Genomic DNA, 16,173 nt, shown 5'->3' with positions numbered 1-16,173 from the left:
GAATTAAAAGCTGAAATTTCTAATTTTTATTAAAAGAATGGTAAATCTTTTCGTGAAGCATAAAACCGCTTCAATTCACTTTTATTACAATGGCCATACTATGAATTTCCACTCCTAATAATCAATCAATTATTTTATGATGGATTGACACAATAATATCGATCTATCAATACTTCACACACGTAGTATACCTGCAATTTGTTCGCATTTGTTTTAATTATTTTCACCATGATAAAAAAAAATCTTTAAATAATATAAATTTTAATTTATCCCTTTTTGCATCATGTAATTTTCGGCTCAGCCTTATTAAATAATAGTTCACACATCTCAATTTTGATCATTGATAACATGTCTTACTACAACAATTTGTGAATATTTTTCTCTATATTTTTTCTTTTTGACTAATATTATATAAAATTAGATAATTAAATTTAAATAACATATAAACATATATTTCTACCATATATATAATATGGGTTTATAAGTACCTCATATTTGTAGCATACTATAATCATTTTGCATTTATTTTAATTATTTTCACCATAATAACAATTTTTTTAGCACATTTCATATATTTTATTAGATCATTTAATTTCATCTTTTAAATAAATTACATCATTTAAAATTATATAAATTTATCGAATATAAAATTTTATATTTTAAAATCTTAAAATAAACTAGAAAAAGCCCCAAAAATATACTTTTGGTTTTGTGAATTTTCAGAAACATAAAGCAAAATCTTTTTTATTTTATTTTTGGTTTAAAATAAAAAACACCAACTAAAGTGAACACACATTAATCATTACACACAAATTCCAGCTAATCCCTTCTCTCTCTCTCTCTCTCTTACTTTGCCCTAATCAGTGTTTCCTTATATTCCCTTTTCTCTTTCTTTTCTCCTTCGCTCTTTCTCTCTATTCTCTCTTTCTCGCACTAAAAAGAAAAAAAAAAACACAAAACACAAAACACAAACAAAAACAGAAGAGAGAGCCACCACCTATCCAAACCCTAAAACACTCAAACCCTAGCCTACAGCCATGGACGAGTCAGCTCAGCAACTCCAGCTCCAACAAGCACAGCTCGCTGCCATCCTCGGCCAAGACTCAGCTCCATTCGAAACCCTGATTTCATCGCTTATGTCATCATCAAACGAGCAACGATCACAAGCAGAAGTCTTATTCAATCTCTGCAAACAAACAGATCCAAACACTCTTTCACTAAAGCTCTCTCACCTCTTACAATTCTCCCCTCACGTCGACGCACGTGCCATGTCTGCCGTCCTCCTCCGTAAGCTTCTCACACGTGACAATCACGTGGTCGTCGACACCGATTCTTCGTCTTATCTCTGGCCACGCCTCTCTCTCGCTACTCAATCTTCGATTAAATCTATCCTCTTAACTTCTATTCAACATGAATCGACCAAGTCTATTTTGAAAAAGCTATGCGACACCGTTTCTGAGCTTGCTGCTAATATTTTACCTGATAATGGTTGGCCTGAATTATTGCCGTTTATGTTTAATTGTGTGTCGTCTGATTCTGCGAAATTGCAAGAATCAGCTTTTCTGATTTTTGCGCAGTTGTCTCAGTATATTGGTGAGAGTTTGATTCCTTTTATTAAGGACTTGCATACTGTGTTTTTACAGTGTTTGGGTTCATCGCCGAGTTTTGATGTTAAAATTGCTGCTTTGAATGCTGTGATTAATTTTATTCAGTGTTTGACTAGCTCCGCTGATCGAGATAGGTTTCAGGATTTGTTGCCTGCTATGATGAGAACCTTGACTGAGGCTTTAAATAATGGTAATGAAGCTACAGCTCAAGAGGCTTTAGAGCTTTTGATTGAATTAGCAGGTACTGAGCCGAGGTTTTTGAGGAGGCAATTGGTGGATGTGGTTGGTTCCATGTTGCAGATTGCCGAAGCAGAGAGTTTAGAAGAAGGGACTAGACATTTGGCAATCGAGTTTGTGATTACCTTGGCGGAGGCGAGGGAGAGAGCGCCTGGAATGATGAGGAAGTTACCACAGTTTATAAGTAGGTTGTTTGCGATTCTAATGAGGATGCTGTTGGATATTGAGGATGATCCTGCTTGGCATAGTGCGGAAAATGAGGATGAAGATGCTGGCGAGACAAGTAATTATAGTGTTGGACAAGAGTGTTTAGATAGGTTGGCAATTTCATTGGGTGGGAATACCATTGTTCCTGTTGCGTCTGAACAGTTGCCTGCTTATTTGGCTGCTCCTGAATGGCAGAAGCACCATGCTGCTCTTATTGCTCTTGCTCAAATTGCTGAGGGTTGTTCTAAGGTATATTAAATGCTATATTATTTGGTATTATATTACTTTGGTGCCATTTGTAGTTTTATTTCTCGTTTTTCAATTATGGATATTGCTTATTGCTGAAACTACTGATTGTCAATTTTGAACAACTTATCTGATTGTCTTTGTTGTCAAGTTAATTGGATATCATATAAGCAATAATTCATTGTCTAGATTATTTATTCAGTCTTGAGAAATTTGTCTTCAGGATGTTTTCTAGTGCAATGCTGTACCACAGTGGTATTCATGATTTCTGCTTTTTACTGTTGCTTAGGTAATGATAAAAAATCTGGAACATGTAGTGTCAATGGTTCTGAACTCATTCCATGATCCCCATCCTCGTGTGAGATGGGCAGCTATTAATGCAATTGGCCAGCTGTCTACAGATTTGGGTCCAGATTTGCAAAACCAATACCATCAAAGGATATTGCCAGCACTGGCTTCTGCAATGGATGATTTCCAGAATCCTCGAGTACAGGTTAGTTACTGCTTGCTGCTATCACCTTGTACTTTCCTGAGTTATCAATTCTATATATAGCATAGAAGTTTTGAAAGTAAAATTTTTTGCTTCATTTGATGCAAGTCATTATGATTCATTACCTTATTCTATGTTTGGTTTTGTGCTCATTTAATCTGTCATTTCACTAACATATATTAATTGGCTAGCATAGAACAGGTGAATAACTTTCTGAGTACATTTTCCTAGCATTGCATGTATCCACAGACACTCATGTGGACACGGGGCACCATTCCATATCCCATTTTCTGCATCTACCTTTAGAAATTTCAATACCTTCTGTTTTCTTGTTTAAAGGTTATTTGTCTTCTGACTTATTCATCTTATCTAACTTTCCCGAGTATATTCTGGTTGAATGCCGTATCTTCTTATTATCTTATAGGTAACTTGGCAATAAGAAGTGCTTAAAAAAACAAAGGGTTTAATACAGAAATGCTTGCATCTAGCTGTTTTGGTCCTTTGGCACAACTCCATTCATTTAGTAAATCCTTCCATTTGGAGCCCCCCTATTAGTAAGTTTAGATCGAACCTATCCATCTTTTACAATGGATGGTTGGCTATTCAAGGACTAGCTGTACCTACCCTTTCTTTTTTGGAGTCAACATCGGCAATGCAGTTCATCCAACGATAAGCCTAACCCAGTGAGTCATACAACAAGCCTTGTCTTTCTTTTGGAGTCTACGTGTATTAGTGAGTGGCATATTCTAGCCACACAAGTGTTCTTGCGCCTCTTGCAGCGATTGCATGTACTGTACAAGCGGTTCATGAAGTAGAAAATGAGCTTATAAATTTTGGTCCTGGGATTTGATTTTTCATACATGCAATTGAGATGGGGGCTTTTATTATGTTGACAGTCTGTCCTTTCAGAATAAAGAGAGCTTAAATCATGTTACAAGCAACCTATTGAGGTCAACTAGGAAACATGGTTATGGTACAATGCAAACATGCAGAGTCGACAGTTCTGAGAACTTGCACTATGATATAAGGATGATGTGTCAATAATAGAAAATGAGCTTCTAATTATTAAAATGTATATGTCTATATCTTAGTTTGTCAGGTGAACTCGTGGACTTTCTCACCACTTCTGTTTTTTAGCTGTTCAGACCCTTTATCCATTTTTACTGGAAATTAGTGAAGACTTCAAAACAATAAAAAAAAGGAAAATCCATAATTTAGCCGTTCTTGTGATGGCATGTAGAGAATGTTTCATTAGCTTTTTTAATGGCATATTCTATTATCTTGGAAAAAGGGCTCAAAGTATCTTAAGTTGAGGTATTCGATTAAAACTGGTAATAATCGAGTGGTATCTGCGTTTTGTTTTTTTTTTCTATCACTTTTTTTTCTTAACATTAGTCCTAGCAATTTAGTTTTGTGAGCCTTCCTAATTTATACATTTACTATATCTACCTTTGAAGTTTTTGAATTTTGGCTGAATGAATGAGGAGTGTTCAGCTATTCTTCAGAACAAGCTGCCACTCAAAAGGAGAGATGCGCATGTCCTTTTCAAATTTTAACGAGGACAATTCACATATATTGTGCAAAAGTACCAAATGCCTGTTTAGCTATGTCTATAGTGTCTATTAATCTTTACTTTTAACTGGCTACTTGATTGAAGCTGCATCCTATTACATTGCCTAGTTGGATGTTTTATTCTGTTGAGCTATTGAACTTTTATTTTACAATCAAAGAGATGGTGCTTGTTTTGGTGGATCCGACTCGCACATTTTATTGCATGAATTCACATGCTATGGTCGGTAAAGGGCCACTGCCTCTTATTAGTGTCTGCTGCATTCGGTATTCCATTAGGCAAATTTCAGCTCCAGGTACGAAAGTTCTTATTTCCACGTATACAAGATGATATATTTCTTCTGAAAATAATTTTTGATTCCACAGTTGGAATGAGTAAAGATAAATAGAGCTGCACAGGCTTCTAATTGTCCTATTATGCACCAAGATAATTATTGCTTTATTAGTACTATGGTTGATTTTGCTTATTCTGCTAATTATTCTGCATTCTGGTTTTCACGGTTATCTTACTTATGTTATTAACTTCTTGCTCTCTTCCTATTATTATGATTTCTCTGCATCAATGAATTACTAATTGTATTCTTTTGTGACAGGCACATACTGCTTCAGCAGTGCTCAACTTCAGTGAGAACTGTACTCCAGAGATTTTAACACCCTATTTAGATGGAATAGTAAGCAAATTGCTTGTACTGCTACAGGTATGCCAAGAAAAGAATTGAAATCACATTTTTTAATCATCCAAGTACACATGCCTTAACTGAAGTAGAAATCTTCTATCTTAATAATGTATATGTGCACTGCAGAATGGAAAACAAATGGTGCAAGAGGGAGCTTTAACTGCCTTGGCTTCGGTTGCTGATTCATCTCAGGTAATTCATGAATTTATTTTTGTTATTATAACTATTAACATTATTGTTATTATGGTGACTATTATACTATTATTATTTGTGTTAGGGTAGACTTGATGTAACAAATTCTGGTATTGCAGGAGCACTTTCAGAAATACTATGATGCTGTTATGCCGTACCTGAAAACTATTTTAGTGAATGCAACAGACAAGTCTAACCGTATGCTTCGTGCCAAATCCATGGAGTGCATCAGTCTAGTTGGGATGGCTGTTGGGAAGGATAAGTTTAGAGAGGATGCTAAGCAGGTATGTTATGAATCAAAGACATGGGAGTATTACTACTTGAGCAATTTTCCACTGCATACTTTCAACCTGTATTCTTTCACATGGGGACATGACATCTCCATAATATGAAATTATTTTTTACCTCAGTGCAAATGAGAAGGTCTCATTGACTTCTTATAATTTCTTTCTTGTATTAGTTGTATTCTTACTGCTTTATTCTGATTATGTTATCTTAGTTTTCGGTAACTTACGGCAGGACTTATTTTTATTTTGTTTTCTGGTTTTTCTTTTTCAAGGTTATGGAGGTCCTGATGTCTTTGCAAGGATCTCAAATGGAGACAGATGATCCAACAACAAGTTACATGCTACAAGTATGCCTTTTATCTCTAGAAAATATGTGCATGAAATTGATGAACTATTAGGGTCTGTTTACTTTTAGAGAATTCTTTTCCTTTTTATTTTCTAGTTTTTAAGGAAAATTTTCATTTTCATAGAAAATTAATGTAATATTTGTAAAACATGTTTATTTTATAAAAAACTTTTTTCTATTCTATTTAGGTAATATTTTTAGTATAAAGGGTAAACTTAGAATAAATGAAGTGAAAAACTCTTTATTTTCATTTGAAAACAAATGACTTCTTATATAAAGAAAAAGAAAAACATAGAAAACATATCAAAGTTGTTTTCAAACATTTTTCAAAATTTAGTCATAATTATGAAAACTTAAAAAAATTGTTTTCTATTTTCATTTTAGAAAAATAACACAAGTAAACACAAAGTTCTATTTTCTGTTTTCATTTGAAAAGTTTTCTATAGGTCCTTAATGTTTGCTAGCTTTTGTCATCTCATGATTTTTAATTTGAAACGGTGTAGGCATGGGCCAGACTTTGCAAGTGTTTGGGACAAGATTTTCTTCCATACATGGCTGTTGTCATGCCACCTTTGCTTCAGTCTGCACAACTCAAGCCAGATGTAACAATTACATCAGCAGATTCTGATAATGATATTGATGATTCAGATGATGAAAGGTACTAACTCTCGTTGGGAAACATGACTTATCTGTTATGAAATATATACATGCATTGATATGTTTCTATATTTTCTGTTCATGTGGCTCTTTCTTTTCCCTTTTAAACCTAATTTGTTACTTTTATTTGCATGAATTAACTTTTCAATCACACTCAAGGCTTTGGATTTCCCCTTTAAGGAACTTTTTTTTCTTGTACCCTTCATTTTATTGTAATATATTTTTGCTTAGACAATTTTGCCAAATTCTGTAGTCTGACATCTTTTCTCTTAGCTTTCTACCCCCTCTCTCTCTCTCTCTCTCTCTCTCTTCTCTCACTCTCTCTCTCTTACAAACTAACCCTGACACTTAATGCTCATGTGTGCATATGCATGAAGGAGCACTAGATCACGCTTGTAATGCACGCCTATGGAAACACATGCACTCATGATTGTGTTGCATGAAATATTTGACATTCTACTGATAGCTGTAGCTATGTTACAGTATGGAGACCATTACCCTTGGAGACAAAAGGATAGGGATCAAGACCAGTGTGTTGGAAGAAAAAGCAACTGCTTGTAACATGTTGTGCTGCTATGCGGATGAGCTTAAGGAAGGGTTCTTTCCATGGATTGATCAGGTTTGTTTCTGTGGAAAAGACACAAATAATAATTTAATTCCTTAACGTTTCCAGTAATATGATAATGATTAGATGGAACTTTTTGCTTGCAGGTTGCCCCAACCCTCGTCCCCCTTCTGAAATTTTACTTTCATGAAGAAGTTAGGAAAGCAGCTGTTTCAGGTATCAAGTTAATTAATTGCATTTTTTTTTTCTTTTCTCTCTTTGTCCCTACATTGGGCGTTACGTCCTCACCGGAGTCACTGGACCTGTTTCTAGCCATGCCGGAGCTACTGCGTTCTGCAAAGTTAGCTGTAGAGAAGGGGCTGTCTCAAGGTCGCAATGAGTCTTATGTAAAGCAGTTGTCTGACTATATTATTCCAGCTCTGGTTGAAGCATTACATAAGGTCAATTTAATGTCTATTTGTATGGTTGTTGGCACAATGCATAATTTTACAGCGAATGTGATTCATATTGTGGGCGATGAAGTTTCTGAATTGCAATTTGGTTGCAGGAACCCGATACTGAGATTTGTGCGAATATGTTGGATGCATTAAATGAGTGCTTACAGGTTTGTCATTTTTATTATGAGGTTAAATTCTGTAATTTTTTTTGTTTGTCTCATGTAGTTACTATAGAATTAATTTTCAGAAATTGTCTGTATGTATTTTTTCCCTTGTGATATGTTGTGAGATCTCTGAATTTATCTGGCAAATTTTGTAATCTATTTCTTGCAGATATCTGGAACACTTGTTGATGAAGGTCAGGTGCGATCAATTGTGGATGAGATAAAACAAGTGATCACAGCTAGTTCTAGCAGGAAAAAAGAGAGAGCAGACAGAGCCAAAGCTGAAGATTTTGATGCTGAGGAGGGAGAGTTGATTAAAGAAGAAAACGAGCAAGAGGAAGAAGTTTTTGACCAAGTTTGCATCTGACAGATTGATTAGTTTGTTAATTGATAATCTCTATGATATTAGTTTTCTTATCTCAATGCTAATTTCTGTTCCAGGTGGGTGAAATCCTGGGAACTTTAATCAAAACATTTAAAGCCTCTTTCTTGCCTTTCTTTGATGAGCTATCGACCTATCTAACTCCTATGTGGGTAAGTTTTGCCACAAACATACAACTTAATTATCTTTTCTTTGTCTGCTTTTGTGGTGTAAAACTCGACTGTTATAGCATCTTTTGCATAGTAGATTTAGGTTGATTAGAATGTTCACTTATTATTGGCTGGATGTTATATTAAGGCCAGCTTTTGTAAGTTACTAGGAGTTACTAATATGGAATCTTGTTATTCTACTTGTCACTTTCTAAAGATTTTGTTTATGTGCTCTTATAACTTATCAGCACAGACTAAGATTCTGTCTTGTAACTTATGAGCAGAAACTTGCTCATATATAAACTCTTTTGGTAACAGCATGAGGTTTATGCAATTGCTTTACATCTTGTTTTCTGAGTTTGGTGTGTTTTATGGCGAATTTGGTAGTTTAATGTGGGAAAACCTTTTTGAGCTCATACTTGTTCCATTCTTCATTAATCATGCAACTAAATGTAATCTGTACTTTGACATGGAAGTTTCTCATATTATATTTCCTTAACAAACAACTTTATCAACCAGATCTGTTTATATGTTCATTTCAGAATACAGCTAGTCTTGTTATTTAATTCTGTATTCAAGTTGTTGGTATTGTTTTTTAAAGGAGCATTTATAATTTGCAATGTCATTGCTGTTGAATTTGGAGGAGTATATTTTTCTATTACTTGTGAATTTTAATAGGTAAAGGTCTGAACTTGTTTGAACATATGCAATACCAAGTAACATCTGATTCAGTCCAAATTGGCACTTCAGTATATTCCTTTCTGTCTTGTTTATGAGCTATTAGCCTGATCCGTTTTATTATCTAGGGCAAGGATAAGACTGCTGAAGAAAGAAGGATTGCAATTTGCATTTTTGATGATGTTGCAGAGCAATGTCGTGAGACAGCTCTTAAGTAAGTTTGAAATCATGTTATGTAGTTAATGATTTTTGCTGAAAACACTTGTTTGATTCTAATTTCTCCTTTGCTGTTGGTACAGATACTATGATACGTATCTTCCATTCCTATTAGAGGCTTGCAACGATGAAAACCCAGATGTTCGACAGGTTTGTACTAACTAAGCTCTAGTCATTATATCCCTCAGATTGTTGATACTCATCAAGTTAATAATTTTTCAGGCAGCTGTATATGGACTTGGAGTTTGTGCCGAGTTTGGTGGATCAGTATTTAAACCTCTTGTTGGCGGTAAATTGCCTGCATACTGGATCTGTTTCTTCTACTTTTGGAAGTGAAAGAGTTGATTTTCTGTTTTATGCAAGTTAACATTTGTTATTGGCTTTTCCAGAGGCCCTTTCGAGACTAAATGTTGTGATTCAACATCCCAATGCTAAGCAATCTGAAAATGTCATGGCATATGATAATGCTGTTTCTGCTTTAGGGAAAATTTGTCAGTTCCATCGTGAAAGTATAAATTCAGCTCAGGTACTACTTGTTTATCATTTAGTAAACTATATTATGTTCTTAGAGGATATCTATGATGTATAGGCACGAGACTCTAAAGAGTAATGTCTCTATTAGTAGAAAGTGAGAATGGTATTATAGTAACATACCCATTATGTATGGAAGCTTCCCTGCAATTTCTAACCACCCTTATGTTTGGCAGATTGTTCCAGCATGGTTAAACTGTTTGCCAATAACAGGTGATTTAATTGAAGCAAAAGTTGTTCATGAACAGCTTTGTTCAATGGTGGAGAGGTGAGAACTTTAGGTTGTTTATGCTGTTTCTTCTTGTTTCTTTTTCTTTGTAGTTAGTTTGTTTTTCATTTCATCTTAACATTCAGTAGTAATTAACGTGCGTCTTGCATGCATCTGCAGGTCGGACAGTGAACTTTTGGGTCCCAACAATCAGTATCTTCCAAAAATTGTCTCAGTATTTGCTGAGGTTAGTTAATCATTCATAAGTTAATTTAACACCTTTACTATTTGTTAATGTCAAAATGTTGCAAGTAGGTCTGCTGTGTTATCTCAAAGCTTCTTGCTAGTATGAGGCTGAGTTATTGTTCCAAAACTAAGCTAAAATCTGAAAATCCTTTTTTTCACATCTGATCCAATGTATACCAGAGTTTTGAGTATGAGAACCATGTCTCGCTAACCATATTATATTGTCCTATGCTTCATCTGTATATTAAGTTGGTTCTGGGACAAAGATATGTGTCTGCATGTGCCATCTGAATCTCTACATTCTAATCAATGTATTTTCTAAAATCTGGATTTGATGGCTGGTCCAACTGAGCTGTGGTAGTTGATTGTTTGCCACTCCTACAGCTACTCCTAAGCCTTCAAATTAAACTGGTTAGCCTATCTGGTTCTAGCTGGGTGACTTGGGCATTTTCAGTCAGGTGGCAATATGCTTTCTTAAGCTGCACAATCATCTGCCAAAACTGCACAGTTCATTGCTTGAACTCTTGACCACATTATTTAAGTATATCAATAACTCTGCCTTTTTCCTCAATGTTAGACCCCTTGATTGCGGGCTCCTATCACCATATCTACTGTTGTTTCCTCTTCTGTCTATTTAACTGTTCAAGTATAAAATCTAAACATTTCAAATGATAAAAAAATTATGCTGGTCTATAACTGGAAGACTTGACTATTCAATGGAAGTGTGAATTGGTGCTAGCCGTATGCACTACTTTTTGCTCTCTTACGAGGCATCAAACAATTAATGTATGTTAGCTTCAAAATTAAACATATATGGGCACAAGTTCATTGGTCTACTTGTTGCTTTTGCAAACTCTTTTTGTCTTTATGGGGCTGCTTCAGTTATACAGTCCTAATATAAATGGGTGGTGTCTACTTAGTGCTTCTATTCATATGGTCAACTGGCTTTACTTTTAAGTGATAACAAAATGGCTAAAAACGAAACAGAAAAGTTGGACCCTTAATATATTATTTTTAAAGCTTTTCATCTGCTAAAGAAAATATGAGTCTTTATCATTAATGGTTTGCTTTCTCCTATTTGTTTGTGCAATTATTACATAATTCTCTTGTTAGATATATGATCTTGAATAATATATAAATTTAAGGTGAAAGTACATGCTTTTCAGCTCCAGTTTAAGTTCTGATCATTGGATGCTTTCCTGGTTCATTGACTTGCTGGCTTTTCAAATTATTGCTGCTCATATGTTAATGCCTTTAGCGCTGCTGAATTTTACACGGTCTCTCTATATGCAAAGTATACTATGTTTGCTGACTAATTTGGGCATGCTGCTAAAATAATTTACATTCTGAATTGGACAGTTTAAATATTTATTTTAAATCTGCCTGGAAATTAATTTCTTATGCTGGTTGCTTTAATTGTAGGTTCTTTGTGGTAAGGATCTGGCAACAGAACAAACTGCAAGCCGAATGGTTAACCTGTTGAGGCACCTTCAGCAGACTTTACCCCCAGCAACATTGGCTTCAACTTGGTCATTGTTGCATCCACAGCAACAAATGGCATTACAATCGATTCTCTCCTCATAGTGGCTGGCAGTAGGCGTCATACTGGCTCTGGGAAAGATGCAAACTCCAGTCTCTACGAGTGAGAGTACTATTTATTACCCCCCCATTCTTTTGCATAAGATGGTTCTCCCATCATTTGTTTTTGCACGAAATTCTGCAGCAACCTCGCATCAAGTTTTATAGAGTGTGAAAGCCCATCATCATTGCGATTGAAGTGAAATCCTTTTTTTTTTTTTTTTTTGTAGAATGTGTATATTATTTATAAGTGTTAATTTATAGTTGTTCTCCAATCAAGTCGATGAGGAAGAAAAGAAAAGTGTAGGCATTTGTGGTTTGGTTTCATATTTCTTATTTCATTTTTGGGTTGGCGCGTGAGGTTTGAGGGTTGTCAGTGAGGCAATTCTTGTCGCAGTTTTGGTCCATTATGGTTCTTTTTCCTTTTCATACAAACTTCCTGATTGTGGTTATTGTATGGATTGAAATTTTGAATGTGATTCTTTCATTGTATTTGTGATTTTGAGTCATTTTCTATTGTTGAAAATGATTGGACTCATTGATCCTTCCCTTCTTATTCCCGTTCTTTAGATCTTTGCCACTTCTATTGTATTCGAAAATTGTTAAAAAGTTAAATGCGTATATTTTTCAGTTGAAGTTAGTTCGGCTTGGAAAATTTTTTCCAAAGGCCTTTTAGCTGGACAATGTCCTCCAAGTCATACGGAATTTCCCGACAGAATATTCTGCCATCAAATCGCTTTCATACTGTTTGTAGGCCTGATTTTATGTCTCATGGGTTCGAAATTTAAGCACGTCATACTGTTTTCCTATTATTATTAGTTTCCCAATTGTCCCATCTTACCCTTCTCCCTGTTTATTTTCTTGTCTTTTGGTTCATTTGTTGGGTAATAAGATATGGTCATCGATCGATGAGGGTTGATGCTTTGCCTTGTTTCTACTGAAAAATGTTATAAGTTTTTCAGTGTCTTGGGACTTTAGATGCGTTTTTCTTGCTGTTCTTAACTTTCGGTTTGCATTATAAAATTATATTTACTTTAATTTAGTTTCAGTAAAGTTAGTTTTGCTTGATTGTTGTGCATATGGAGGGCTGCAATTGAATCATGTCGAGCTGAATTTTAACAAGCCGAGCTCTTGTATTCAAGCTCGATCTCATCTTGTTCCAAAATTACTGAATTTGCGAATAGCTCGAGTTTGACTTATAAATAACTTCATTTATTATGAGCTAAGTTCGAATTCAACTTATTAAATAATTATATAATAAAAAAAGTTTAAACTTAATGAATATTTTATTAATATAAAAACTTATAGTTATCAATGTTATTAAAACGGAAATGTAAGGGACTTTGGTATATAAACTGAAATTTAGAGACTGCAAAAAATGTCATTTATACTTTTGTTTTGCCCACAAATAATAAACTAATTAGCAGAACACATATTTACACACTTAATATAATATATGTTTGAATTTTATTTTTATAATTTCAGTTACTTTTAATATTTGATTTAAATTAAAAAATATTAAAATTTATTTTCTGATAATATTCAAAATATTTATAAGCAACACAGGGGATGTAGTGAATAAAATTACATGTCAAAAAATATTAAGAAAATTTAAATATTTATTAAATTATATTAAAAATTAAGATATTAAATGGCTAAATAGAAAAATTTATATATCCAAATATGTATTTGGGGGAGATAATTCATATTGGATTGTTTGATATTTGAGAGTGGAGATTCCATGGAGTCCCACTATGCTCGATTCGATTCCATTAAAAACCAAAAAAGAAAATTAAATTAATTAATTTATTGGAATTGTTTCTTTTAGGGTTTTCTTTTGGAAGGACCCAATCATTTAAATGATTGAAAGGCAGGTCTCCAAGTGTCTTTCCTTCGTTGCCTTCACGATTTTCTCTATGTTATTTTCGTTGACCAACTGAAGGCTACCTACAGTATTATTCCTTTTGACTCTTGTTTTTCATACATTTATGTTTTCTTTTTCTTTTCTTTTTTTCTTTTCTTCAGGAAATGGCTTGCATTTGCATCCCTCAAATATTTCTATAAGTTAGGGGTTTCTTTTAATGATTTCTTTTGTAACATTCAACGAGCTAATTTAGTTACCAAGTATGCTTTTATTTATTTATTTTTATTATACCCTTGAAATGTAGTAAAAAAAAAATCAATCGGTCAATTAAAAAATGTAATATTAATCTGAAGAATGAAAGATTTTAAACTTTATGAATTTAATCAAAGTATATGAGTTTTAAATTTATGAATAACAAAATTAGTGAAATTTAAAAATTTTATCGAATTTTTTTTAACGCAAAATTTATGAATTGAATAAAAAAAATATAAGAACAATTCATTATTAAGTAAATTTTGACTATGTCACTTTCAAATAAGAAATTATAATTTATATTTTATAAAATTTTCATCTAAAATCTTTTAATTTAAATGATATTAAATGGTGCGAAATATATTCTTCAGGTTTTCCGGCATTATAATATGTATGTTATGTTTGGTTGGAATAAGCTTCCTAGCGAAACTTACACATCATCTATTGATTTGGTCTTTTAACTAAAAACTTTGAGAAATCAGTCATCCTTAAAAAGACAACAAATTCAAACGAACGAACATGCTGACAAGAAACAGAAGACGAGGCTCCCCACTAACATACTTCTGTCTGAATTTCATTATTATAAAATCATCCTCCTCCTCTTCCCCATCTTCATTCACTTCTCTTCAACAGATTGTTTTCTTTTTCTTCTTTCAAAATGGAGACCCAATCTAAAAGGCAGCCAAAAGGGGTCTCACCCAACAAGCAAAGCAAGTTCAAGGAAAGAAGCACATTCAATAACTTCAAAACCAAAACCAAATTTGTTGGGGTTAGGCAAAGGCCTTCTGGAAAATGGGTAGCAGAGATCAAAGACACTACACAGAAGATAAGAATGTGGCTCGGAACTTTTGAAACTGCAGAGGAGGCTGCTCGAGCTTATGATGAAGCTGCTTGCTTGCTCCGTGGTTCCAACACTCGGACCAACTTCACCACACATGTTCCTCCAAATTCTCCTATATCCATGAAAATCAGAAACCTCCTCAATCATAAAAAGAACCTTAAACAAAACTACCCTGCAACCGCCACCTCAGAAACCACCGTTAGAGCAAGTATGATAGTTAGTGGTAACAGAAGCGATATCATCAGCAGCGATGTTTTTGTACCCCATAGCAGCACTGCCGGTTTTCATTCTGGTAATGCCCATTTCAGTTCACTATTATGCATTGGTGCCAAGCAAGAAAACCAAGATACGTCTGATGATGTCTACCGTCCGGACCTGAGTAGCTGCACTGGGGGACTCGAACCCAGTTCATCTCAGTTTTATTATTCATCATGGCCACTGTTCCCAACTGGGTTCGATGAGCTTCCATTAATTCAAGAAGGGTTGGAGTTGCCAAAGACTGTTGGTATGTTGCCTGATGCAACTGATCATGACTTAGAAGTAGCTGGAGTTGGGCGGATGAAGGTAGAAAGACAGATGTCAGCGTCATTATATGCAATGAATGGAGTGAATGAGTACTTGGAGAATGCATATGATCCAAGTGAGGCTCTCTGGGACCTTTCCACTTTGACTCAACTGTTCTGTCCTAGTTGAGTTGATTCTTTTCTCTCTCTCTCTCTCTCTCTCTCTCTCTCTCTCTCCCTGTATTTTATGAAATTTGATGCATGAATCAATGAGCTTTAGCCTACCAGAGTTGTCTCTGGCCTGAAGAGGTTGCCAGTTGTCCCCAGAGTGTGAGAACTGCAAGTTCATACCTTAGTCTTTGTCTTTTTAACCAAAGAGTATTTTTGACATATGAAGGTAGGAAGCCTTAGCTGGCCTTTTCAATTTTTCTTTCCCTTAATTATATTTACTGTAATAAATAAATAGAAGAGACACTTATAAATTGACAATAAATAATTGACTTCTTCTCAACTATTTAAAATTAATAAATATAAATCAATTACTTACTAATAGAGATATACGTCTAAATTAGATAATATTTAAGTATTTAAAATTAATAAATATAAATTATTTATTTATTAATTTAATATATAAATAGAAATATATGTCTAAATTAGATAATATTTTGAAGAGACGACAATTTTTAGTTTGAGAAAACTTTCATTTAAAAGAAAAAAAGTTGAAATTTGGAACCAGAAATTCATATTAGCTTATATATAAGCAAATTTTAAAGAAAATTTTTTAAAACTATTCTAAATTCAACAAAAAATATCATTTATACAATGTAAATTTTTTTTTCCAAAAATACTATTTTTCTAATTTTTTTTTCAAAACTACAGTGATTATTTTTCAATTGTCTTTTCATAATTTTTAATTTTTCTTTGGATGTCTTTTTGTTGTTTTACCAAAAAATTAAAAAAAAAAACAACCAAAATCGTATTTTTAAAAAGGTTTAAGAAATTATATTTTTAACATTTTTACCCAGTAAAAATAAAAAATAATAA

The 16,173-nt window shown here is 33.8% G+C and overlaps 2 protein-coding genes and 1 non-coding gene across 3 annotated transcripts; 2 read left to right on the top strand and 1 right to left on the bottom strand.

Annotated features, from left to right (window-relative positions):
* LOC112536749 lies at positions 1–107 on the bottom strand. The gene has a single exon (XR_003080709.1). It is a non-coding gene; the product is annotated as a small nucleolar RNA R71 (small nucleolar RNA).
* Positions 108–888: 781 nt separating this feature from the next.
* LOC8286293 (importin-5) lies at positions 889–12,178 on the top strand. Its single transcript, XM_048379614.1, has 20 exons — positions 889–2,300; positions 2,587–2,790; positions 4,950–5,054; positions 5,160–5,225; positions 5,345–5,509; positions 5,785–5,859; positions 6,362–6,516; positions 6,999–7,134; positions 7,227–7,296; positions 7,393–7,520; positions 7,628–7,684; positions 7,851–8,036; positions 8,123–8,215; positions 9,019–9,104; positions 9,190–9,256; positions 9,329–9,395; positions 9,496–9,632; positions 9,814–9,905; positions 10,026–10,092; positions 11,514–12,178. Exons 1-20 carry the CDS (start codon positions 1,038–1,040, stop codon positions 11,673–11,675), a joined length of 3,381 nt encoding a protein of 1,126 aa, XP_048235571.1. The 5' UTR covers positions 889–1,037; the 3' UTR covers positions 11,676–12,178.
* Positions 12,179–14,278: 2,100 nt separating this feature from the next.
* Positions 14,279–15,619, top strand: LOC8286294 (ethylene-responsive transcription factor ERN1). The gene has a single exon (XM_015727150.3). The coding sequence runs from the start codon at positions 14,444–14,446 to the stop codon at positions 15,317–15,319; it is 876 nt and encodes a 291-aa protein (XP_015582636.1). The 5' UTR covers positions 14,279–14,443; the 3' UTR covers positions 15,320–15,619.
* The last annotated feature ends 554 nt before the right edge of the window (positions 15,620–16,173 follow it).

The sequence above is a fragment of the Ricinus communis genome, chromosome 9, assembly GCF_019578655.1.
Source record: "Ricinus communis isolate WT05 ecotype wild-type chromosome 9, ASM1957865v1, whole genome shotgun sequence".
NCBI lineage: Eukaryota > Viridiplantae > Streptophyta > Magnoliopsida > Malpighiales > Euphorbiaceae > Ricinus > Ricinus communis.
This window is presented reverse-complemented; position numbering and strand designations above follow the sequence as displayed.

What these genes read in the sequence shown, in the direction of transcription:
- LOC8286293 (XM_048379614.1), top strand. Translation starts at nt 1,038, where the DNA reads ATGGACGAGTCAGCTCAGCAACTCCAGCTCCAACAAGCACAGCTCGCT. An exon ending in TTGCTGAGGGTTGTTCTAAG is followed by an intron (nt 2,301 to 2,586) that starts GTATATTAAATG and finishes ACTGTTGCTTAG; the next exon opens with GTAATGATAAAAAATCTGGA. An exon ending in AATTGCTTGTACTGCTACAG is followed by an intron (nt 5,055 to 5,159) that starts GTATGCCAAGAA and finishes TGTGCACTGCAG; the next exon opens with AATGGAAAACAAATGGTGCA.
- LOC8286294 (XM_015727150.3), top strand. Translation starts at nt 14,444, where the DNA reads ATGGAGACCCAATCTAAAAGGCAGCCAAAAGGGGTCTCACCCAACAAG.